Here is a 24,933-nt window from a genome sequence, read left to right as displayed (position 1 = left end):
TCGCTAAGTGAACCAAAGAATGTGAATAAGAGCAATGGATTATGGGCAAATCAAACATCACAGGCCCCTTGCGCTTTGAGGATAAAGGTGTCCCAGAGCAACTGCAATGCTTCCTGCTTGAGCCTATACTCAAAAGTTTCAGTGCGTGTCAATTATCTCCTAAATGGGTGCTGAAATCCAGCCTGGCATTGTTCCAAGTGCAACTGTTAGCTAAGGATGACTGTCCTGCTATTAGACAGGTGCTAAATAACAATACTACCATACATTCTTGCATACCACACACCACATATAAGACGTGCACCTTGATTTGGGAAGGCAGAATGAATTTAGAAAAAGATTTTTTTCCAGAGCCATGCTGAATGCAGACTACTTTTAGAAGGGACAGTTTACTCTTCAGCATCACTTGCTCTCTCCTTGCAAACTCCACAGCTAAAGCTTTAACTTTATCACAGCTGCTGACAAAAGCTGTTGCCAATTCATCAGCAGCTGTGATAGTGTTACAATTTTAACTTTGGAGCTTGCACGCAGAGAGTAAGTGACAGAGGAGTGTATTCCACCAGTCCTGCATGTGGTCAGGAATCCAGCATGGAGCCAGCCCTCAGTAACCATTCCAGTATCCCCATGCCTCCATTCCAGCATGGAAATAAGCTTTCTTGCTTACAAAAATGCATCACAATTTGGAATCAATAATTTCGGGGGGAGGTAGGAAGGGAACTGTCTATGCTGTATGTGAGTAAATACAGTATTTAAAGCCCAGTCAGTACTTTCCATTTTCAAAGTGCTGAACAAACAAGCATTATCTCCATTTAGTAGATGATAAACTGAGGTGGAGAGAGTATGGCCCTGATTCAGGAATGCACGTGAGCACATACTTGGCCTTAAGCATGGACTTGCATGCTTTCCTGAATAGGCTTGGATTTCAGCAGGTTTACGCGCTTCCTTGACTGGAGCCCTTGGTGATTTGCCCAACAGTGTGGGCTTGTTTGCACTTGAAAGATAAAGCATGCATTTAAAGCAAACTAGATATTCCAGAAGAAGTCCTGGTGCAACACACTTATTCTAGGGAGCCATCCTAGGACAGCCATTCTGGTCAGCCTTCCCCACAGAGACATGTCCTAAATCAGTGGCAGAACCAGGATTAGAAATGAGGCTTTCATCCTCAGGCTTTCTCAAGTCAGGAGCATGGAGGTGCAGAGCATTGCTATACTTGTTCTTCACTACTGGAAATAATAGCTGAAATACTGCTCATTTCATACGGGGTAGTGAATTCATTGGTTGCAGCCCAATCCCCATTTGTCTGTGTTACTAAAACTACCACACTTTTCAGGAAACTTGTTCATTGCTGCTCAGGAGAGGCCCCAAAAAAGAACAGCAGGACAGGAGCAAAGAGCACTGACAAAGCTATAGCAGGGAACAATGCTAGAAAACCAAGGGAGGTACAAGGTCAATCAAGAGGTGCAGACAGAGGCCCTGCTAGGTACCATACAAAAGTCATTATATACTTCATACAGTGTCATTATCCATGTACTCCCATAAACACCAAATTCATCCACAGATTAAAAATTAATGCAGGAAAATGCAACAGGGAACAAACACATTTCCCATATAACCATGGCAAGGACTCAAGACTGGGTGCTAGGGTGATATAAGAGATGACTCCTGTGTACAGTGTATGTTGAAAAGTCTTTATAAGGTTCACTGGGCAGCAGATTGTGGGTGTCAGGTCATGAGGGGCCTAGGACTTACCTTTGTCAACTCCTGAGCATTGGCTAGGTTGTCCACAGCGATGGCCAAGAACACATTCAGCAAGGTGTCTGGAGGATGTTTAAGGTGAACAAGCCATGAGATAACAATGTGAACTTTTACAACTGCCAATGGGAGGACACATGCAACTCCCCTCCCACCTCCAATGAATGTGACAACTTCAAACAGAGGGACCAGGCTGCTGAGGGGCCCTTCCTCAATTAAGACACAAATAATCTGATTTTCAGAAACCTAAAGAGGCTGGACTGAAACCAGTGCTAAAGGAAATGAGTCTCTTAGACAGCCAAAGGCATCCTACCAGTGTAAGATGAGAGTAGAGAGTTTCTAGGACTTTTGACTTCCTTCATGTGTGAAAGGGATAATTATAGGGCCATGCCCTCATACCTCCAAGTGTAAAGAGGAGACTCTGGGATACCTGCTTCCTCAAATTGAATCTTTGAGGAAGACTACTGTTAAAGGAGAAAGAAAGTCTCATCTCAGAGAGAGAGAGAGAGATCTAGAATAAAGGACTGTCTCACTGAAATATAGTAACAAGAAGGATACAGTTTCCAAACAAAGTGAGGACGATGAAGTAGATGGAGGACCACATGCCTGAGCGGACTCCTCCCTGGGAGCGAATGCCATTGTACATCACTTCGTTCCAGTCCTCACCTGTTAGGATCTGAGCAAAGAAGCAGGCAGCTCTGTCACCAACAATTATTCTACATGTAGCCCACCAGTCTGATACCTGCAAACGTGTAAGACATGGTCCAAATCCCTTGTTTCATGATTAACCATGTCCCACAAACACGTTAAGCTGTGAGAAGAGGCGTATTCTAGGTTGAGGATCTAGTGAGTTTTGGAATGTACAGTGCATGACAGCAAGACTCAGAACTTTAATTTAAAATATATAAAGAAGCAGTTCCTCACTCTGCTGCTTGGTGCTTTGTGTCAGTGTAAGCAATGGAGTCACCCTAACATAAAACTGTATATAACTGCATGGAGAATCAGGCCCCTGACTTCTAGATCTACTGCCCACAAGGAAGACATTCTGAAAGTGAACTGCCACAGTATCCTGGATCAAAATCTACAAGGCCAGAGTGATCACAGAGTAAAAAAGTCAAGTAGTCTTGTTTTTACCTTAGCAGTCTTAGGCCCCCTACCTGAAACACAGTCATGATGGCTGCAGGAAAGGTGTCAAAGTTTGCAGAAGGAGTTCCATCCATGAAATTAAATCTGAAAAGGAACCAAATGGACAAGCTAGAATATAGAGCTGGAACCATACCATTGATTAGTATCCTTCCAGTTCTACTGCTCCTGTGGTAGCCTATCCTATCACCTCACCTTTTTCCTCTGTTTTTATTCCTTCCATGGTCTCTATTTCACCTCTACTATAAGACATATTTGAATCATTTAATCACGGGTGCAAAGATCAGAAAAAGTGCCATTCCTGAGTGGAAATGAGTTGTAGGGCCATTAGAAGAGGGAGCATTCTTGGTAATCTGGTATGAAGTAGAAGGTCAAGGTCCAAAATCCATATCTCCCTTTGAGGTATGGAAAATATTAGCATTTGCCTTACATAAATGGGCTCCATCTCCCTTGGCCTTTCAGCCACTTACCTGCCTCCAAACAGCTGCATTCCCAACAGAGCAAAGACTACAATGAAAAGGAAAAGGAGGAAGAGCAGACTGATAATAGACTTCATGGAACTCATCAGTGAGACCACCAAATTCCTCAGGGATGCCCAATACCTGGAAGATAGAAACATTACTGTACTATCATCCACTGGAAAGTGCAGGACCAAGGGAACTGGGATCTGTGACAACAAATGCAATGGCTAGGACATAGAAAAAAGCAGTGAAAGATCTGTGTGGCTGGAAGGGGTCAAGGATCTTATCAAGCAGGGTAGCAAGGTGCCTTTTACATACTTTGTTATTTTAAATATTCTCAGAAGGCGGAGAGCTCGTAAAACACTGATCCCGAAAGAAGTCCCTGGTCTGAAGATGGCCCACACCACTTCAAAGATGCTTCCCACTGTAACCTGAAGGATAAGAAACACTCATGAGACAGAGCACTTTGCTATAAGAGGGGCCTAGAGATGAGGACTAGGGCAATCACAGGAAGTCAGTCTCCTGTACGTAACTGGGCAGAGTCCCTTCTCCCTGAGCTTCTCATTTTGCAGTAGTGAATAGAAGCCCTGTTGTCACTTACTGGATCTTGTAAGGTAGCAGATAAGTGAACAAAAACACAACTTTTGCCAGTGGAAGAAGTCAACTCCCTTATATCAGAAAACCGGGGGTGGGGGGCAGAAGGAATGCTTCTGATCCATTGAGCTGCTTCCTCCTCCAAGAAGTAAAATGTTTCATCTGATGTTCACCTCAACTAGCTATCAAAGCAAAATAAGCATTAGGCTGTATTCCAAGGCTTAGATCTCAGTCTCCCAGTGTAGTAGAATATTCCCTCTCATAGGTCTCTCTTCCCTGTTGCCCTCAGAAAGACCTGTCCTGTTCAAAAGCATAACTGATTAGATTTTTATCCTGGATGCAAACTCCAGTGGTCCCTGTAGGGTGTCACTGAATCCCATCACCATCAGAGTATCACAACACTGACTTGCATGGCACTTCCCAGTATAGCAGCACCTCCCCACTGCTGCTGTCTGCCCTTCCCTGACTGCCATCCCCTCCCCTCTTTCAATTACCTTGTGGATCCCCTTATTGCACAACATGTCCCTGTATTACTTGCTGTCATCTCACATGGTGCTTACCCCACAGTCAAAGCAGTTGAAAGAGGAGTGGAAATAAAGACGTGGCCCCATTCCATACATCTTTAAGGACATCTCCAAAAGGAAGAGCCCAAGAAACAGGAACTCTGCATAGTCTGAAAAGGGAAATCCAGGTGCATTAGCTACATGCCCGCATCTCTTTACTCATGCCTACAATACAGTGCAAAGTGTTGACAGGCTGACCCCCTCCATGTGTAGCCAGTTCAAACATTCAGCACCCAAGCACGTATATCTACTTACTAAGAATCTAAGAATAACTCTGTTAGCTGTTTTCAGCAGCAGGTTAGACCAGCCTCTAGATGAGAACATGACATGTTATACCAGCATACCATGCTTTATATTTTGAGGTGTCTTGCATAAAGACACTTCAGTAACCCCTCAGTCCACTTTGCAGATAAGGCAACTCAGTACGGGACTAAGTTGTTTTTTCACTGGGTGTCTAGGGAAGAGGTGTAGAATTGACCCCAGGGGATATAGGAAGGTTGTGTGGATTGGGGTTCTTAACTTGGTGAAACAAAAGAACTGCTACAGGCAGGTAGGGGTGTGTGTGTGTGTGCACATGCATACGTGTGTGTCAAATGAAAGCATGTATTCATGTAGATGCACACGCATCTTAGCTAAATGCAGCAGCTGTTTAAAAACACACCAGTTTTAAAGGAAGAAACAAATAACTTCTTCAAATGAAACAGCAGAGAAAGATTAGTAATACTAACTATGGCTTGGATTGGCCAGGACACTGAGGTTAACAAATGAAGGCTTGTGAAACCTAACACAAGATCTTTCATGAATATTAGTGGTGAAGTCATTTTTTTTTACTTTGTGTCCAGATGATTGTCATTACCGACCAGGTAGTGTATGTAGTGCTGTATTCAGCACATCTTCACAAGCCACTCAGAGTTAGGCTTGAGCAGAATTTGAAGAAACAGGTTTCAAGGTAAAGCATTACTAGCACAGATTCAGCAGGTAGTACTCTTCCAGGTGCATCAGTACTGTACCAGCATGGGGGAAATACATTGCTATCTGTTTAGTGAGCTGTAAAATTGAGGTTCTAATTACTTACAGTCATCAAAGATTTATGGTAATTATTAATAGTATGTGTGATAACCATGGTGCCATGGACAAACTCTAATTAAGAATTACATTCTGCCTACCTGAAATCCTCATCAGTTTGTGTTGGTTGCAACTACTGCTCATTGTGCCTTGATCTGTTGGGTAATGCTACTATGCTCTCTTGAACAGCCCAAGGATGGCTACATATCTGTGCTAGAAGAAATGGCTTTTACTTAATTCAGAAGGGTGTTAATTACAGCACTACAGAAGTGTAAATGTATTATTATGTCCCCAGGACAGTCACCTCCCTTAGAAACTGTATTGGATCTGGGTGACACAAACCTAATAAATTTCATTCATATTTATACCGTGGGATGACAACACTACCAAAAATTATTTTAATAACCATGAACAAGAAAGAGAATACCAGTGAAAATCTCCATATCCAATATTGGGGATTCTGGTATGAATGGCAAGTGTGACACTTTTCCTGCAGTTCCCTGACAGTCTGACTCCACTGACTGCAGTATAATTCACCTCATTGGAATCAGACCCAGTGTCTCCAACATATAACAATGTTCCTGTGAGTTGCTGCTCCCAACAGCCTTGATGGAAGGGAGAAAAACATGCCCCATTCTAGGATTTCTTGGGGCTCCAAGCAGTCACACCATCTGGCCCTAAGGCTAGGAGTTTTGTTTTCTTTGATGCTCCTGGCTTCCTGTAACATGCACAAACAAAGATAAAGGCTAGGAACTCACAGAGTAAGTGGGTGAGCCACAATGGCTGGTTGTGATGGACAATGGCCACGCAGGCAGTGTTGAGAGCCACAAGGCTCAAGACAATCCAATAAAACACCTGGGATTTCACCATATGGCGAACGGAGATACGCAGAAGTCGTTCCTTGTGCCGGAAATAAGAGGCACCATCCACTTTTGCACTCTTGATGCTGGAGCGAGCAAGGGGGGTCCCTGAGGGAAGAGAGGAGAGAGGCCAGCTGAAATCAGTAGATGAAAAGGAATCCATGCTGAGATTCTGCTCAGCACAGGAAGTGATTGGGTCAAACTCGCAGGAGATGGGAATCACTACTTCCACCCTCAAGGGCCCTGCTAATTGCAAAAGGGTTTATTTGCCAGGCCGTATACTACTTCTGCAATGCGCCTGAAAGAGACTGGGTAGGGATTACTCCCTATACTAATAACTAATTACAGCAGAAGGTCCATAGCCATCTCCAGCTGGACTTAACAAGATTATTCAGTGCATGAAAAACTGGTGGGAAGAAGACTCTGGACTAGACTGAACTGAACCTGGATTCTGAGGAATGGTCCCTAGGGACCAAGCTGGCTGCCAGACAAGCATCCACTCACCTACAGAGGAAATATCAACGCAGTGTTCATCACTTGAGTCACGATTCATGGCTTCTGTCCGGTTTCTTTTGATAGTAGCTCTCCTGAGCACTAGAAATGAAGGAGAAAAGAGCTCTAATACCCACTGAACCTAAATGATGCTAGCAATTCATTTGTTCATGTGCTGTCTAGGCTGCTATATGGTGACTGGGTCACCAAATGGGCCTGCAGTTCATTTCCCAGTACTAGTCAGTCAAATGACCTATGAGGCTGTAGTTTGGTTCCATGGTCTCCCATGTGTCATATCTCCATTCAAGGAAAGATGAAATTAGTTCCCTCCTGCTCTATCATGTTGAACTCCTGCTCATCAAAAGAAACTGCACATTCCCACCATCCACTCAAATCATATGTCTGTTCCCCACTACTCTAGGAATTTAAAACACAGCCTTCAGGTGGGTGCAAGAAAAGGACCGTAGATACTTTTAACAGCACAGCTGTCTGTCTTCCTTACCTTCTAAAGCCGAAGTTCCAGCATTTTTATTCTCTTCAGCCAGCATCACTTCCTCTACATAAAAAACAAAAGGTTCAGTACCAGCAATATAAGATAACACAGGAATGGTCAGGAGTAACTGCTACAGTGCCACTTGACTCTTGTACATCAAAACTAAATGAGAGTCTTACCATGGGTTGCTAACCCTTGTATGGTGACAGGTAAATGAGCAAAAATGATTTTACAGTGGTGCAGAGAGTCAGCTATATGACACTATGTCCAACACGTGGAACAAAGAGTGACTTCACATCTATTGACCTGCTTTCTCCAAGATTTAATAACCTCCCTAATGTCTTACATTACCTATAACCTGCCTTTCTAATCCAAACAGAATTTTCCATCAGATAAAAATTGTGCAAGTTGTTTCTGAATAATGGTTTTGCAGATGAGGCTTAACCTGGCAACTCCCAAAGCCCCTCTGTGATGATACAGAAAGTGCTTGGGGGGCTTTATTTCCTATGCCAGTAACCAAAGAAAACAATGGCTGTGTTATAGCTACTAATTTTTAAATTCGTTTTTATCAAGAGTTCAGAGGTTATTGAAGATGGCAGGTCAGCATCATGATTTTTTTAGTTGCAATACCTTGGGGAAGTCAAGGAAGGGATAATATATAGAACAATATGGACTTAGAACAGAAAAGAAATCTAGCTATGTAACATATTTGAGGTCAGAACTTCACCTGGTATAGAAGGATACAACTACATCCATTTACACCACATGAAAGTTTCTGGTCCTGAATGTCGCCATCATTCTTGAAAACAAATGAAGCGAGTAAGCTCAGCACAATCTGTTGGTTTGGGTGGGGACAAGATTTCAGAAGCTACAACTCATCCAAACTTCTTGAGTCTACAAAACATGCCTGGAAAACTCAACTGTCTTCCTCGGGATTTTCAGTTCCTGCTTCCAAAGATATCATGTGAATAACTAACCTTTCTTATGCATTTTGGAACTTTCAGTTCTGTTTCCGACAGAACCAGGAAGTACAAAGACATGTGAAAAAGAACCTTTTTTTAGGATAAAAAGAGGTCTGAAACAAACACTGAATAATGACCACCTTTGGAACCAAATCCACTGCTGAGGTTGGTGATTCATGCTCAATCTTTACATGAATAGGACTTTTTAATATAAATCTTGAATCAACACTCAAGCCTCTTATTCTATCTGAATCACTTCTGCAAACCCTGTAAGCCATAAGACCATAATGAAGTAGGGCTGGAAGGCACTTCTGCAGGTCAGGTGGTATAACTCACAGTCAAGGCAGGGTCATCCCTATCTAAATCATTCTAGCCAAGTTTTGCCTAACTTGCACTTCCAGTGATGGGCATCCTTCAATCCAAGGTAATCTATTCCAGTGCTTTAATACCATAGAGATAGATTCATGTAATGTCCAACTCAAATCTTCCTTGATGCAACTTAAGCCCATTATTTATTGTCCTGTCTCCAAAGGGCATCAAGAACAATTCATTTTCATCCTCTTTATAACCACCCTTTTAGTATTTTAGACAATTACTAAATCCCCTGTTGGTATGTAGACTAGACTAGCTTAGTTTGATTATTTGCACATTAAGATGTTTTCTAGACATCTAATTATTTTTCTTACTCTCCTTTGGAATTTCTCCAGGTTGTCCATATCTTTCTTAAAGACAAGTGCCCTGCACTGGATACACTCCTCCATGCACAGCCTCAACATTTCTGAACTGAGTGGAGAATCGCTTCTTGGAGCTTGCATGTAACATTCTTGTTATTACATTTCCATATGCATACTGGATTTACATTGTGGACCCATGACCTAAGGATAGCCCTTTGATTAAATTCTTCAGTGATAAATGATGATGTTAGTTGCATATTTGTGGCAAGATTAAAAAAAGATGCAGTAGACCAAATTTCTGTCTCATCTGTTTGGAATTCTGTAGCTCTGAAGAAAATATTTCTCTTTCTTAGATGCAGTCCCAAGTCAGAAGCAGAGGACAAAAGAGGCGGAAAATATTGAGTGCATCTACCCAAAAATCCTGCAGTGGCCAAACTAGCTGGAAAGTAACCAACTAAACTCATGCTCCTCTAAGTCCCCCCACTCTGTGGTAGATAATTCCAGTGAATAGAGAGCCCCACACAGTCCCTCAGAATTGTAGAATTCCTACTCTTAGAGCTAGCAGAGTTTCGGTATTTAAAATACTATGAAATTGGTATCTCTGAATAATTTCTACACACAAGATCTTTAATAAAGTGAAGCTAAGGTTGTAAGCATGTACCCATGACTTGAGGGTATATAATCTCTCAGTACAATTTATCATTAAAATAACATCACAAAAATAAAACTTAGAAATCCAACAACTCAGAATTAAGGTCAAACTAGATACCTCAATCTTCAGGAGCATGGAAGTTGTCATGGCTGTATTGGCAAAACTGTCTTAACTGTGTTCCCTGGAAAGATGCCAACCTCCTGTCAGCTCTTCTTTGCATGCAAAATATTAAAAATATACACCACCAAACATGGGTGTTATAATCTGTTTTGTACTGCCACATTTCTGACATGGGTAAGCGCTTTGCTGGATCAGCACATTTGCTGAGGCTATTTCACGCGCGTGCTTTGAGTTCATAATATGAACACAGGAGAGTCCTATGCATGGAAATGTAGTCACTTGGAATAAATGGACTGTTAAATGGCTTCTTTACTCCTGAGCCCAGCACCTCTCAGGACCAGCTTATTAATGTGCCTGGTGCGCTGCTTCAAACCACTCTTCACTCTGTACAACCAGAGGGAAGCATAGCTGGTCTGGTCTCAGTCTTACAGTGAGCTATCTGCAGGGATCTATCTACTGGGATGGAGTTCACTGATGGATTAGCAGTGGAGAGATTCTGAGTGGTTAGGATTACGGTGCTTTCCTTGTTGTGACTACTGATTACCTGAAACCAGATGTTAATGATGGAAAAAGATGAGTTTCAGATTTCCTCATGGCATCGTTATGGAGAAAGAGTTTCATAGTTTCATAGTTAGTAGTGTCGGAAGGGACCCGAGCAGATCATCCAGTCCGACCCCCTGCTGTGGCAGGAAAGGGTACTGGGTCAAATGACCCTGGCCAGGTGTTCATCTAGCCTCCTCTTAAAGACCCCCAGGGTAGGAGCCAGCACCACTTCGCTTGGAAGTTGGTTCCAGATCCTAGCCGCCCTAACCGTGAAGTAGCGCCTCCTGATATCTAGTCTGAATCTACCCTCTGCCAGCTTGTGACCGTTATTCCTAGTCACTCCTGGGAGTGCTCAGGGGAACAGGGACTCCCCCAATGCCTGCTGGTCCCCTCTGACTAGTTTGTAAACGGCACTAGATCCTCCCTCAGCCTTCTCTTGTGGAGGCTGAACAGGTTCAGGTGCCATAGCCTCTCCTCGTAGGGCCTGCCCTGCTGCCCCCTGATCATGCGAGTGGCCTGCCTCTGGACCCTCTCCATGTTGTCCACATCCCTCCTGAAGTGCAGCACTCAGAACTGGACGCAGTACTCCAACTGCGGCCTGACCAGTGCTGCATAGAAGGGGAGGATCATCTCCTTGGACCTGCTTGACTTGCATCTGTGGATGCATGACAAGGTATGGTTGGCATCCCCACATTGTCAGCCTATGTTTATTGTGGTGTCAATAATAACTCCAAGATCCTTTTCTGCCTTGGCACTGATGAGAAGGGAGTTCCCCAGCCTGTAGGTATGCTGCTGGTTGTTCCTCCCCAGGTGCAGTATCTTGCACTTGTCAGTGGTGAACCCCATCCTGTTCCCATCGGCCCACACCTCTAACCTGTCTAGATGCAATTGCAGACTATTACTGCCTTCTAGTGTGCCCATTTCTCCCCACATCTTGGTGTCATCTGTGAATTTGAACAAAGTGCTTTTTACCCCCTCCTCCAAGTCACTGATTAAGATGTTGAACAGTGCAGGCCCGAGGACCGAGCCCTGGGGAACCCCACGGCCCACATCCCTCCAGGTCGAAAACGACCCATCCACCACCACTCTGGGTGCAGCCCTCCAGCCAGTTAGCGATCCATTTGACTGTGTAGGTGTCAACACCACAATCTCCTAGTTTTTTTTTATGAGAATGGGGTGAGAGATTGTGTCGAAGGCCTTCCTAAAGTCCAAAAAGACTATATCCACTGCGATACCTGCATCTAAGGATTTGGTGACCTGGTCATAAAAGCTCACCAGGTTGGTCTGACAAGACCTGCCCCTAATGAACCCATGGTGGTTGCCCCTGAGCATAGTCTCCCTTGCTGGCCCCGTGGACATGAGCCAGGATAATTCTCTCAAAAAGCTTCCCCAGGACCGAGATAAGACTCACAGGCCTATACTTTCCTGGGTCCTCCTTCCTCCCTTTTTTGAAGATGGGAACCACGCTGGCCTTTTTCCAGTCATCCAGCACATCACCCGATCACCACGAATGCTCGTAAAGCTGTACCAGAGGTCCCACAATAACCTCCGCTAGTACCCTCAGCACTCTGGGGTGGAGATCATCAGGACTTGCTGATTTAAATACATCTAGTCCCTCCAGAAGTTCCCTGACTAGGTCCTCACTGACCCTAGGCTTGGGTGTGCCACCCATAGGGCCCACGGGGGTCCCAGCTGGGGAGATGACCAGGTCCCTCCTCAGAAATATGGAGGCAAAGAAATGGGTTAAGATACTTTAGCTGTATCTCTGGTCAGCCAAGCTGTCTGCCTGTTGGTTTTGCCTGTTAAATGCCATAGGCATATCTGTACAATGCCAGGTGGTGTCATGCAGAGATACCAGAACCATCTGCATGCAATAGCTCTGGAACTGAAAGCCACGTGACTGCATTAGCGTGATGCTGTGCATGGACTAACTGGCTCAGCTGAGAAGCAAGGCTTCTGAGTCCTAGCACAGGACTGTGTTAACACAGCGATACTGCTTCCTGTTCCAGACTGAATGCCTGCAGAGCTGCCTTGTGCCAGGTAGACTCCAATATGTGAGCAAATGCGTTCACAGCTGGTCTAAAATATCTTTATACAGTACTGCACTGTCTTGAGTGGTCATGCTCCTGGAATACCAACCTGAGCACACACCCTGGAGATGACAAGCCAACCCCTGCCATCAGTCACAGCTGTATAACCTCATTTGACTCCAGCAGTGATACAAAGTCTTAGCCAAGTGTAGAATTTGGCCCACCTGTGGTAATTGAAAGGAGTCATGGCCTCCGACTCATAATTTAGTTTCAAGTAACTAGAGATATTTCTCCAATCCCAGTGAAATATTTTCTGAGGGAGGCATGAGACACTGACAGTCTAGGCATGGAGGAAGAGCCAGAGAAACTCGTGGAGCCACAATCTGTAAATCACATAGCTAATTTATTAATCAGTCATGGCAGCCTCCTACTTTCCAGACACCTCCTGTACTCCAGAGCAAATGCAGCAGCTCCACTCTGCTGAGGCAGCAGGGTCACTGTCATTCCCACTCACACAGTGACCCAGGAAAACCCGTGACCCTCACCAGCCTTACCTGCTTTATCTATCCAGGCCCTGTAGCCATTCAGCTCCCGCTCAATCTGCTGCTGTCGTCGCAGTTTCATGAAGGCTCTGCGGTTCTCCACTCTCTCCCTCTCTTTGGCAAATTCCCTATAAATACAGAAGGGCAACATTGTTTTTACTGAGAGCATGCAGGAGGGCCGGGGCAGAGGGCGGGTACACTGTAGGACAACTGTAGTAGGGGCTATACACAGCGCATCACAGCAAAGCCAAAGAGGATATATGTGCACAGCCCTTCACCTTGTATACGCATTAAAACAAAGCTATGGCAAGTGGCTTGCTTGTACATTGAAACATAGCTCTGTGTCTGTGTGGTGGGGTGGGGAGGTTATAAAATCGTTGCAACACTGGCAGGTCAGGGCATATGTGTAGGGTAGCTGGGATGCATGCACACAGCAACACAGCTGAGGCAGAGGTGGAGCACAGGAGGTGACCAAAAGCTGTCTGAAGGCATTGTGGTGTAAGGGAGAGAGGTATGAAGACATATTGCGGGTTATCATCTGCCCTCCTGCAAGGGCTCTTCGACCTCTATTAGTGTCCTCTTAGTACTGCTTCCTGGTCTTCTCTTGTGGGTAGGAAGGACCAGGACTCTAGGATGACTGCCCAGAATGTGGGCTGGCAGGGTTAGAGCAGCAGCCTACCTGGGAAGGACAAGAGAGCTGGTAGATGCAGGGATGGCTGCAAGTCATCTTGGTTAGGAAAGAGAGGCACATAGGAAGGCAGGAGGATGTTGGAGGCAGATGGAAATGTAGCTGTCTGACTGAGGCACATGGAGGGACTGCTGGATGGAGCAGATGGAGGAGGGGAGCAGACACACTGAGCCAAAGGACAGATATACCCGGGATGAATGAGACAAATGGATGAATGGATGGGACCAAGATACAGATGGCACAGATCAACACTGCAGCGGGTGGATACAGGGTGGGGAATGGGAAGACGGGAAGAGTCGGGAAGAGTCGGGAAGATTTGTTAGAGGAATCAGGCTGATGAATGTGAACTAAAATCCCTGTGCTCTCCAAGTCATCTACACAGCATCCCTGACTGGGACCCCTGCTGCCAGTCCCCAGAACATGTTCCAGGCAGGCAGACTATCGCACCATTTGGCTCTGGGCCTTACCCATCCCTCCCTCCTCCCTGAGCCTACAAAGCTTTGCCGCTCCACTGACCCCTTCCCACTGGGTGGGAGGCACTTGTGGGTGGGATGCCCAGACGGTACTGCAGATTCCTTGGCGATCATTCACTTGGCTCAGGCTGCAGGAATGGCAGATGGGACTGGAGAAGGGGCAGAGGCAGTGGGTGAAGAGCCAATGCTGTGCATCTTGGTAACGGGGGGAGGGGGAAGGCTGGGGCAAGTAGAGGCAGACTCTGCAATCCCTGATTCAGCGAGAGAGGCGAGAATGTTTGTGCTGCCTGAGTCGATGCTCGCTCATGCTCACTCCCTGCCCATCTCCCAGTGAGATGCTTATAATTCCACTCAGCCGCGGTGTGCTGGCTTTCGGCAGGCAGTGCTCCTCTGTACACAGACTGCAGTGAGGCTGAGGGGTGGGGGCGAGAATGCATTATTAAGACAAAATTTATTCCACTGCAGCCCTGCTCCTCTCTATGGCAAAGCATGTGTGCCTTCCTCTCTCTGGGCAACATGTCCCAAAGTGGGACATGTAAACCCATGCAGTTTCTCAGTTTAATCCCCTCCTTCCCAACACATGCAGGTACTCCCAGGGTTATCTAGGTCCCCCAAGACACCCCTTCTTTCCCAAGCATCATCCTGCTTACTCAGTCCAACAAAATTCATCTGCCTGACCCTTCCTCACAACACCTCTTCCCCATCATTGTCCCCTCCCTCTCCCAACTCCACCTCAATATGGCTGGCTCACTCCCGTTACCTCACTGACTGAGACGGGCTCTTCACCTGCCTCCACTTTGGGTTCCCACATCTACTCACACACTCCTCTGATATCCTACCTCCCTCCACACAAAAAAATCTGTCATGACTCCTAACTGTAACCTGCTCAATGCGTTTTCTTCATTTCCCAAAACAGTCATTGCCGACCTTGTGCTTGCATTAGCAACCCCACCAAGGGTCACCTACTTTGCTGGCTCCCACAGTACCCTTCACATAACCTTCACGCCACCCAGCATCCTCCGCCATCATCACATAGCAAATTTCCTCACCATGCCGAGCCCAAAGTGAGACCAGGGCTTTCCTTCTTGTTCTAAGATGCCACAAACTAAGGTACAGTGTTTTCTCTTGTCCCTCAAGTGAGAGAGGGTTATTTCATCCTGACATAAACACTCCCAGAATTGCTCCTCCACCCAGTTTTGCAGCAGCTCAGTTTCCCAGGAAGGGAGATGACTAAGGGAATGAATGAAAAAGGAAAAAATATTAAGGTTAAGTTCAAAGGCAAAAATAGAGCCTAGTACGAAGGTCAGCCTGCAAAGAGTTTGGATATGGCCCTAGTGGATAATCAGGATAAGGAAGGATAATTGGCAATTACTGTGGTGTTGGCCATGATTACTGGTGGCATATGATAAGTTGTATTAGGGGGGGCAGCAGCAGGGGATCAATGGCCTGCACCTGGTTACAAGCAGCAGTCCATGGTCATAAAAGTTAGCTAACCCCAGACTTACTTCCTCCTCTAAAGGCACATAATGCTCCCCAGGGCCCTGCCAGCTGGCCAGATTAGCCAATGTACTGAGACCCTCAAGTTATGCTGCTATTAAGGCAGCCCAACAAGGAAACCACTGGCTACAGAGACTGCTTTGACTCTCATATTCAAACTGCCTAGTAGTATTTCACCAAGTCTAGTGGGCCATCTCATTGGAGGATATGAACTGCCCATGTTGCAATACTGCATAAGGTGAGGGAGAAGGTCCTCCTTAAACATGAGGCTTGAGAATCCTTGCAATTGTATCTTGGCTAATGTAATTATGTTTATTACTGTTATTATTTGTATTGCAGTAGTGCCTAGCAAACCTAAGCAAGCTTGAGTCCCTATTGTGCCAAGTGTTGCACAAACACATTGGAAGAAACAGTCCTCAACCTGGAGAATTTCCAGTCGAGAGAGACAAGATAAATAAAGGGTGGGAGAAAGGAAGTATTCCCAAACCCATTTTTACTGAAGGGTAACTGCAACTCAGAGAAGGACAGAGGAAATGGAATCCTAGACCAGACCCATGGTTCACCTACTTCAGAAGGCAGTCCCTAACAATGACCAGCACCAGACACTTGACAGGAAGGTACAAGAACCCCTTCAGCAGGATAACCTAATGCCCACATGGAGTCTCATCTTGGTCTCTAAAGAGCTTCATAGCCTGAGCTGGGAAGCATAAGGCTCAACAGCCATTCCAAAACGTTTATAATTATTAATTACAACAACTCCAGAGAGATTTACCATCTCTACAGTCACCCAACCCCTTTTTTGAATCTTGCTATATTCTATTGTTGATCTTATCAAGATCATATGGCAATGAGTTCCACAGTCTAATTTTGTACTGGGTGAACAATTTATCTCTTTACTGGGATTTAGATTTGCTGCCTTTTAATGTCATCAAATGTTCCCTTTGTTCTTTTGTCATGAAACAAGAAGAACAGAAACTTCCAGTCTACCATGTCTAGATGATTCATCAAATACATTTCTATTATCAATTCCTTCCCAGGCAGACAATTTCAATCTTTTCTCTCTTCCCTCATATGACAGTTTTCTGGGGCTCTGCATATTCTCAATACCTTTTTTTGTAGTCTCCTTTCTGAAATGGGGTGACCAGAACAGCAAACCAGATACCAGATGGGCAATGCCACTAAAATTTACATAAAAGCACTGTGATATTTCCTATATTCTAAAGATACCCACCCTTATAGAGCCTAATGATTTGTTTGACCATAAGAATCATAATGGGAATCTGTAATAGAGAAGGGACTTGAATTCACCTCTTCTGTGTCCTATCCCAGTGGCTTAACCACTCAGATCACTGATATCTCCAAGGTTAGGAGTACTTTTCTAACCTAATTTCCTGGTTCTTAGGGAATTTTTAGGAAGGACTATTAAGGAAAGACTGCTGGCTGTCCATCTACAATATGAAAGTGTACTGCTGTAGGTCCTGGAGTTGCTTTTGAAACACAATACACAAACAAGCTATACATCCCTGAAAATACCTAGGCCACTAATGTGAAGTCATTTATACACATATCTTAAACCCAGAAGGGACCACTATTGTTTGACTCTGCATAACACAGACTGGAGAATTTCTTTCTTCCCCTCTCCCCACTGAAATTCCTCCAACCCTACACTTTGTGGCTGAACTAGGTGCTTATGTTTTTAAACAGGCATCCAATCCCACATACCTTGGTAAACTGTTCTAATCACGTTCAATGTTTAAAAATTACCATCCAATTTCTTATCCTCAGCTTTGCTACTGCAGCACAAAGTACACTGAGAATCACAGAACCACGGCATGCCAGTGTCTGCTACGGCTAACCCCCATTCACAGCTCCCATGCACAGTGTGGACTCCCAAAGAGCTGTGAAGTTGTCTGCTGGGATTTTGTGCCATAATCATAACGCCCAGAGCTCAGCTAAACCCTAACAAGTCTGTGAGCAGGAGCCAGTGAGGTAAGGAAGACTGGAGTCTGTACCATTTTAATACTTCACAATCTGTAAGAGGAAAAAAATCAGCTGAGTGAGTTTCAAAGGAGGATCCACCATGTAAGCAAAAGCTGCATCCACAGAGATGTTATGGACACTTTTGCTTTGCCATACATTATAAGCTATCACTCATACAGTGTCAGGAAGAGATTCCCCATCTCTGGTATGTGATTGCGTGATGGGGGCAAAATTTAAAGAGTGCTGAACTTCTGACTAGGCCCAATGACACCAGGCCAAGATTGCAAAGAGCTCAATACCCAGTAGGCACCTAGCACACTATGCTGGTTTGAAAATCCAGGCCCATTTGTGGGTTCAGAGCCCCGCAGAAAATGCTGGCCTCACAGGTAGCATGAGGCACTGACACCTTCCTGTAAAATGTCTGACTCAGCTCTTGCCAGGAGGAGGATACTGGGACTGGTTGGTCTGGTCTGATGATTCCTACTTGCTCTCATAAAGAGAAATCTCAGAAGTTAAAGATCTGCATCGGCATTCAGACTATGGCTTATAGCACAAAACACCAGGGCACTCAAAATAAAGGCTGAGACTCTCCTTCCTTCACAGCACGGTGCTTATATATTGTGGGGCTGACTAGGCTAGAAGGGTTTTACATACTATTCTGGGAATGCTACAATCCCTGAGCACATCATGGGGAGAGCTAAAGAAAACAGAGCTTCAATATCAACACCAGCTTAGTCTCGATTGGTGTGGTCAAGGTACATTAAGTCTGTGATGGCTCTGGAAAAGACAGATTTGTTGCTGCAGACGCATGTACTGTGCAAGTTAAATCCCAGACCCACGGCACCCATGCTTGATGCATGAGTGAGAGGCCCAAATTCTGTGCGACAGAAAATTTCTATATTTGCTTTCAAATGCTTCTCTCTGTAAAGGCTGCTGTGCTCTAGTGATCAGCAATGCACGCGTCTCCAATACAATACAAATAAAGCTTTGTTTACAGATTTGGGGTCTCTTACTGTTGCCATGGTAACCCAAGTCAGAGAAGAACCCCACCAGGATGGGCAAGCCTGTGAGATGCTTACACACTCACATGCTCAATGCATCCATACATGTGGGCATTCACATTCAAACACAGAACCACAGGGAGATATGTGCATACACTAGGACAGAGGCTCACCCGTGAATGCATGTTTACATGCTGGCCATAGGCAATGAAAGAAATACACACATATAGGAATAAATTTGTGGCAATGCCAGCATACACATATACCATGAAAAACATTCACAAAGGAAAACATGCACATGTTTGCAGTTTGTCATACCTACAAGCATGAGTATACTCACAGAGGAAAGCACACACAGAGATTCTACTCACATGTATGAACACACCCAACAACAAATCTGGGAATGCAATCTTTTGCAGTCATGCACATGACCAAAGATATGTGTGTATGTGTGTGTGCACGTTCATACGCACATGTGTGTTTATAAACAACAGGTATACACAACAGGCATGAACATAAAACTATACACAAATACATGCAGGCATAAACTCATGTGTATATCACTATGGATTACTGCAGATTCATGTGTATTCCTTACCCATACTGTACTGTGTAATGTATGCACATCCTGATACCCAAAGAGCACCATATACACAGATTTACATTCAGTCCAAATTTACGCTGCTACACTGGACCACACAGAATGACTACATACTGATGCAAGCAAACATGCAAAGCTACATGTTCTTATGAACATGTGCCAAAATGCCCACCTACAAACAGAAAGAGAACTATACCATATAATGCACCTGTGCACTGAAATGTATATGCTTACGTGTGTATTGTATGCAGGCACGGTGTACACATCAGTACAAGACCCCACATGTATGAAAGCCCAAGTGCTCATGGAACTATACATACTATATGGAGTCATAAATTTGGTACCTACTCCCATGCGTGCGTGTGTGCTTACAGTCATAAGATCCCATATACTCTGATGCTATTTCCATGCACATACATAGTACTTGGAGGCTATGAACTTATACGTATAACATCTCTATATATATCAAGCCAAATTCATCTTTCATGTATCTTCAGTGATGTAAGTGTCTGCACAAAACACAATTTCTGCCCACTGTGTACAGACATGGCTAACCTACATTTCAGTCACAATAGATACAAAGCCCATGTCATATGAAGAATGAACCACAGAGAAGTTCACTTCAGATTCTGAACCCCTACTGTCCCCACAGGATTCCAGCTGCAGCATGAAAGGAACATGCTTATGAAGAACAAACGGCTGTGGTCTTTTAGACGACAAGTGTCTAACTCTTCTGAGATTCCTACAGCAATCTCCCTCCCAGAAACAGTCAAAGGAACCTGAAGAACTGATATGTCTGATCTGATTACTGAATTTGAGTTCATTACCCAAGCTGAGCTATTACACACTTAATACTGTGTGGGCTTTTTTTTTTTTTTTTGGGGGGGGGGGAGGAAACAGCTCTGAATGTTCCCAGAAACCCTTGTTAAAGATCTCCAGACAATCTGAGCATTTTTAATTTCACCCTAGGAAGGTTAAGTTTCCTGCAGCTCTGGTGTTTAGCATAAAAAAACCTCTCTCCCTTTCTATCTGCAGCTATCAGACCAAAATGAGACTTCCTCTATTCTAGGAATAGAGGGGAGGAAGGGAGAAATGAACCCAGGGAAAAGAGAGAGACTGAGAAAAGGAGGCTAAAAAGGGAGAAAGACTACAGAACAAATGGAATGGGAAACAATCAGCAAGTAAACTCACAATGCTGGATTTATCATCTGGGAGAAAGATGTATTTGTAACATTGCAAAGTTCAGTAACGACTATCTATGCAGTAGTAGTCATTCTGGCTCATCCAGTGCCTCCCATGCCTATTCACCAGCAAGACACGAGTGACCTGGAAGCAGGAAGATGCCACTTGAAAGCTGAATTAATTTAGGTCAGATAGAAGGTTACTACTGTCTCCTTCAGTGTGTTCTACTGGTTAAATGCACGGCACTGAGACTTCAGAATGCAGCACCATCACAGTCTCATGCCACAAAGAGTCACTCTCAGAGCTTGCATGCCCAGCTTACAGGATAAACAGCAGAATTGGATCTACCCTGTGAAAACAAAAGCCTGTGTGGCTCCCTGCTGAGGGATGCTGATATTTTTATGAAAAGAGGTGAAGAGACTAGGAAGACATGGTAGGTCAGTTTCTCAGCTCAGAAACTTCCACACAGATCCACTGAATGCCATGTAGTTGTGCTGACACCAGCCGAGCATCTGGTCCCTCTTCTGTTCTTACTTGCATGACCCTCCTGTTTTCTGAGATTCTAGGTAGCTCCCTCTATGGGACAGCCTCTTGTATCTGAATGAGGTGCTCAGCAAGAGAAGCTGCTGTCAAGAGACCCATCCATGAAGGTAATCTGAGACCATCCAAGGAAGAAATCCATGGGGAAGGAACAGGCACTTTCTCCTGATAGTCTCCTTCTCCTCATCATCTTCCAACTCCACAGCACAGCAATATCAGTGCACAAGGGCAGGGCATGACAGAACCTACTGTGCCCTGAGCAATCCTCCATAAATGGGTAGGATTTACCTTGACAGATTTTTTCTGCTGTTTCCAAATACTTGTTTGTGAAGCCCCAACGTTGGAGTTAATGGTACAACAGAGGCTCAGCACATAGTCAGCATCCATGGGGATCATGCCTATTCACTTGCTGCTGAGTTGTTTTGGGAGATGAAATTTGTCAGGCTCCTAATCTCTAATATGGGCTAATTGCTTCTGTCCATTAGAAGGAGGAGGGTGTGGAAATAAGTTTAACTCAACTTAATGAATTATTTCATTTCAAGGAGACACATGCAACTGAGCAGGGCAGCAGCGGAGGCTGGTGACATCTGAAAGTGGGTAGGCGAAATTGACAGATCAAGGATTGCTCAGAGCCAATTTAAAGCAGTGGATAAAGATAATACTGTATCTGAGTGAGAACAAGGCCAGCACTGCTGATTGGCAGACATTTGGAAACACTCCAAATCACATGGAGGGTGGGATTTTCAAAGGAACTAGGCACCCAACTCCTATTGAATGGCTTTGAGTGAAAAAAAATCTCACCCTTAACATATTTCGGTCGGAAAGAGGAAAAGGAAGGACTACTCTTCATGAGCTTCCATTTTGCCATTCAAAAACCTCTAATAAGTGAATCACAGATCAAGAAAAGCAAAGCAAGGTCTACTCTGATGGACTGCTAAAGTGAGCTCCCCGCTTGGCTCTTGTGCCTTTCCTGGTAACTAGATCCAGGAAGCCCTCTGCTTCATTGAGTACAGCAGGCCACTCCCACAGCCCTGCTGTCAATCTGGAAGCTGTTGTGTACACATCCCCCCTGCACACCTCAATCTGCAGGACTCATGTTGGTGTCACAACATAAACCTCAGTAGTGTGTAGGCCAAACTCAACACTAGCACTAGCTTCACTGGGTGCTAGGGTGGCCAGCTTAGAGGACAGTCCGGTTGTCCTCTGTCCTCTACTGATACAGAACCAAATGTCCTCTATGTTTTCTCTTGAACAGAAAAATAAAGGACATAAAGGCGTTGGGTTTTGTATCAAGAGGACAAAGTAGCAGAAAACCAGAATGCCCTCTATGCTGGCCACCCTACTGGCTGCTCACTAACGACAACAGAATTACCTCTGCTTTGCTGCTTGGACTGAGTTTTACCCACCCATGGCATTGTATTTACTTCAATTTAGGTCTTCTAAAGTAAAGACACTTCCAGAGTGATTGAGAGGAACTTCATAGGTTGCAGTAGGAACCAGAAGAGCTCAGATAAGCAAGGGCTGGAGATAAGCATGCCATCTGTCCTCCTACACACAAGGGCACCATCATAACAGCGTGCTCAGTTTCTTTGGGCGTTCAGAGCACAGATGATACTTTCCTCCCTTCACTGCTAATTCTTCTGGCTCCTTGCTGCTCTCCTCTACAGTCTTGACATTCGCTTCATACAATGTGAGAATTTCATAGATGTTGTCTGCTACTAGAAGCTAGACCTCCGCAAACAACAGGAACCTCAGCCCTCAGGAGCACTTCTTCTTTCCTAAAACACATACACTCCTGCTCTACAGGAGAGATGGAAATTCTTTTAGTGAAGCGGGGCTGCCTGCTCAGAGGTCTGGGACATGAGAGACTAGAGAGCTCAGTTCCATTCTTAAGTGGAAAGCCCATGACAATGGACTCTACTTATGGTGATGATGCTCCAAAGCAGCCAAGGACTATATGGAGGTTCAATTTGTCTCTTCAGCCCCGAAGACATTTTGGTCAGGTCAGGATCTGTGCACATGACAGACCAATACACATTGGAAATACTATCATGATGGTTCCATTCTGTGAGCCATCCAAAGGCCTCCAACTCCAAGGCCACCAATCCAACATCTCTTCCTCAGCTTGAGCACAATGCCAACAAAACAATTAAAAAGTGAGGATTGTTCCTGAATTGCAACTATGTCAGATCTTGGATTCCATCTCAGCCCTTCCAAAAGTTTGTTTAGAAGGTAAAGTTGGGTTTAATGGAACCTAAAGGAACTGGGGACTTACATCTGCCAGACTAAAACTGAGGGAGCATTTTCCCACTCCCAGTCCTGACTCCAGGATCCTTCTGTATTTCCTTAAACGTCAGATGGGTATCTCCAGCTGGATAGTGAGGGCTCACAGTTATTCTTTCTTCCATGTTATTCCTTCCAATGTATTTATCCAGCTTGGTATTTATATTGCACTTACCACTGTGGAACCTGAATGCAGACTTACTGTTTTCTATTCTTCCATATCCAGAAACAGAGAGGTTATTTAGTCATTGGTTATTACTGTGGGAAAACTAAGGCAAAGAGATGATTCTTAATTTTTGTCTTGAATGTGCAGCTGATTGTACCTGGGTTGATTATAAAGCTTAGAGTTAATACCTTCAATGCTAAAGCATGGGTCTATGCCATGTGAGGTAACTGGCAAATATAGCTGGCTCATAAGCTGCTTTTACAGACAAGCCACATACAGGAAGACAAAGACCCTTACTCTAGCCCCCTGTGAGGTATGAAAGTGATATGACTTGTAGCCATACTCAGTCCTTGTTACAGAAAATTCCATTTCTACAGACCAAATAACAAAGAGGCCATCTTTTCTGGTCACACCTTTGTCCTGGGGATCAACATTTTCCCTAAGGAATATTTAAATCATCACAGTTTTTGGTCACAGGGAGCATGGAGAGAAGGGATGGGATGGGCACAGCCTAAGATTTCCTCAGGCCCATCTCACTGCCAGTTCTGACAATCAAGTTTAAGAACTTAAATAACCTGGTATATAAGAAGCAGCCAAAGTAGAAAGAAAAGCATGAGAGTAAATGCTCTGATTGACCTGTGCAGGCTAGAACACTGCCATGTATTTTTTGCCAACTGGGGCTTTACAGGAGTCCCATTTTCTTTCCAGATTCCATACACCGCAATCATCTAACCTGGTATCCACAAATTCAAGGATCCCCATGGCTATGTCGGGCTATCAGGATGGCTCATAATACTCCTGCCAGGTGAAGGTAGGGAAGGAGCAGTTTCAATTGCTGTATCTATGTCAACACCCAAAGCAGGAAAGAGCCTGGGAAGCTCTGAGGCTTTGCACAACAGTGACAATGGGGAACAAAAGCTATTGACTGAGATGATACAATGTTAGCAAAGTTCTTTCAATGTCTCTTTCTTCCCACCATTTTTCCTTCTGTATTGCCCAGGGTTAATTTAAGCCAGCTGCCCTTCCTCTCCAAAGTATAGCTCACTTGGACACTGGGGAAATGGGCAAATTGTTTTAATTACATTTGATGTGGAGGAGACTGAGTGCTGCGTGACACCAGCACACTAGCAGCATTGGAGGCTGTGGTGTTTTACTGTCTTCTAAAATGGGGTTAAGAAAGGCACTTTAGATAGGGCTCCACCCATGACAGTTCTTCAGATGAAGGAGCAAAAGATGACACGAAGGTGGGATCTGTGCATGGCTGCTTATGCCTGTTAGGTTTCCAAGTTCCATAAGCAGCACCTCACGAGCAGGTAACATGGAAAAACGAATATGGATGTTTGCGCATTATGGAAGGCTGTTCGCACAGCCAGTGTCCTCTCTGGGGCCTGTTCCTTTCAGGAGCATGTAGCTGTTCCCAGCCCAGTTCACAGTGAAAAAGCCTCTGAGTTCTCAGTGACTTGAATTAAGAAAAGGTCATGTTGCTCAGAAGAACAGCCTCTGAGATGCTAGACCACCAGCCTCATGGTTGCCAAGCTCCACTTTCCATGGAACTTGCAGTGTCCCAATGCTGCCTCAT

The 24,933-nt window shown here is 44.7% G+C and overlaps 1 protein-coding gene across 3 annotated transcripts in view; it reads right to left on the bottom strand.

The window, feature by feature from the left end:
- The window catches only part of CACNA1E (calcium voltage-gated channel subunit alpha1 E), a 229,610-nt gene that overhangs the window by 93,727 nt on the left and 110,950 nt on the right, over window positions 1–24,933 (bottom strand). For all 3 annotated transcript variants that reach the window (XM_019530950.1, XM_019530951.1, XM_019530952.1), the window contains exons 8-17: window positions 12,956–13,071; window positions 7,430–7,483; window positions 6,940–7,029; window positions 6,334–6,543; window positions 4,508–4,620; window positions 3,672–3,784; window positions 3,363–3,494; window positions 2,907–2,979; window positions 2,308–2,425; window positions 1,747–1,814 (exon numbers count right to left, since the gene is read on the bottom strand). In XM_019530950.1, coding sequence (XP_019386495.1) covers window positions 1,747–1,814; window positions 2,308–2,425; window positions 2,907–2,979; window positions 3,363–3,494; window positions 3,672–3,784; window positions 4,508–4,620; window positions 6,334–6,543; window positions 6,940–7,029; window positions 7,430–7,483; window positions 12,956–13,071 — 1,087 coding nt within the window. The remainder of the gene's footprint in view (window positions 1–1,746; window positions 1,815–2,307; window positions 2,426–2,906; window positions 2,980–3,362; window positions 3,495–3,671; window positions 3,785–4,507; window positions 4,621–6,333; window positions 6,544–6,939; window positions 7,030–7,429; window positions 7,484–12,955; window positions 13,072–24,933) is intronic.

The sequence above is a fragment of the Crocodylus porosus genome, unplaced genomic scaffold (genome assembly GCF_001723895.1).
Source record: "Crocodylus porosus isolate Cpor-Errol unplaced genomic scaffold, CroPor_comp1, whole genome shotgun sequence".
Classification (NCBI taxonomy): domain Eukaryota; kingdom Metazoa; phylum Chordata; order Crocodylia; family Crocodylidae; genus Crocodylus; species Crocodylus porosus.
The sequence above is the reverse complement of the archived record's forward strand: the minus strand, read 5'-3'. Positions and strand labels throughout refer to the sequence as shown.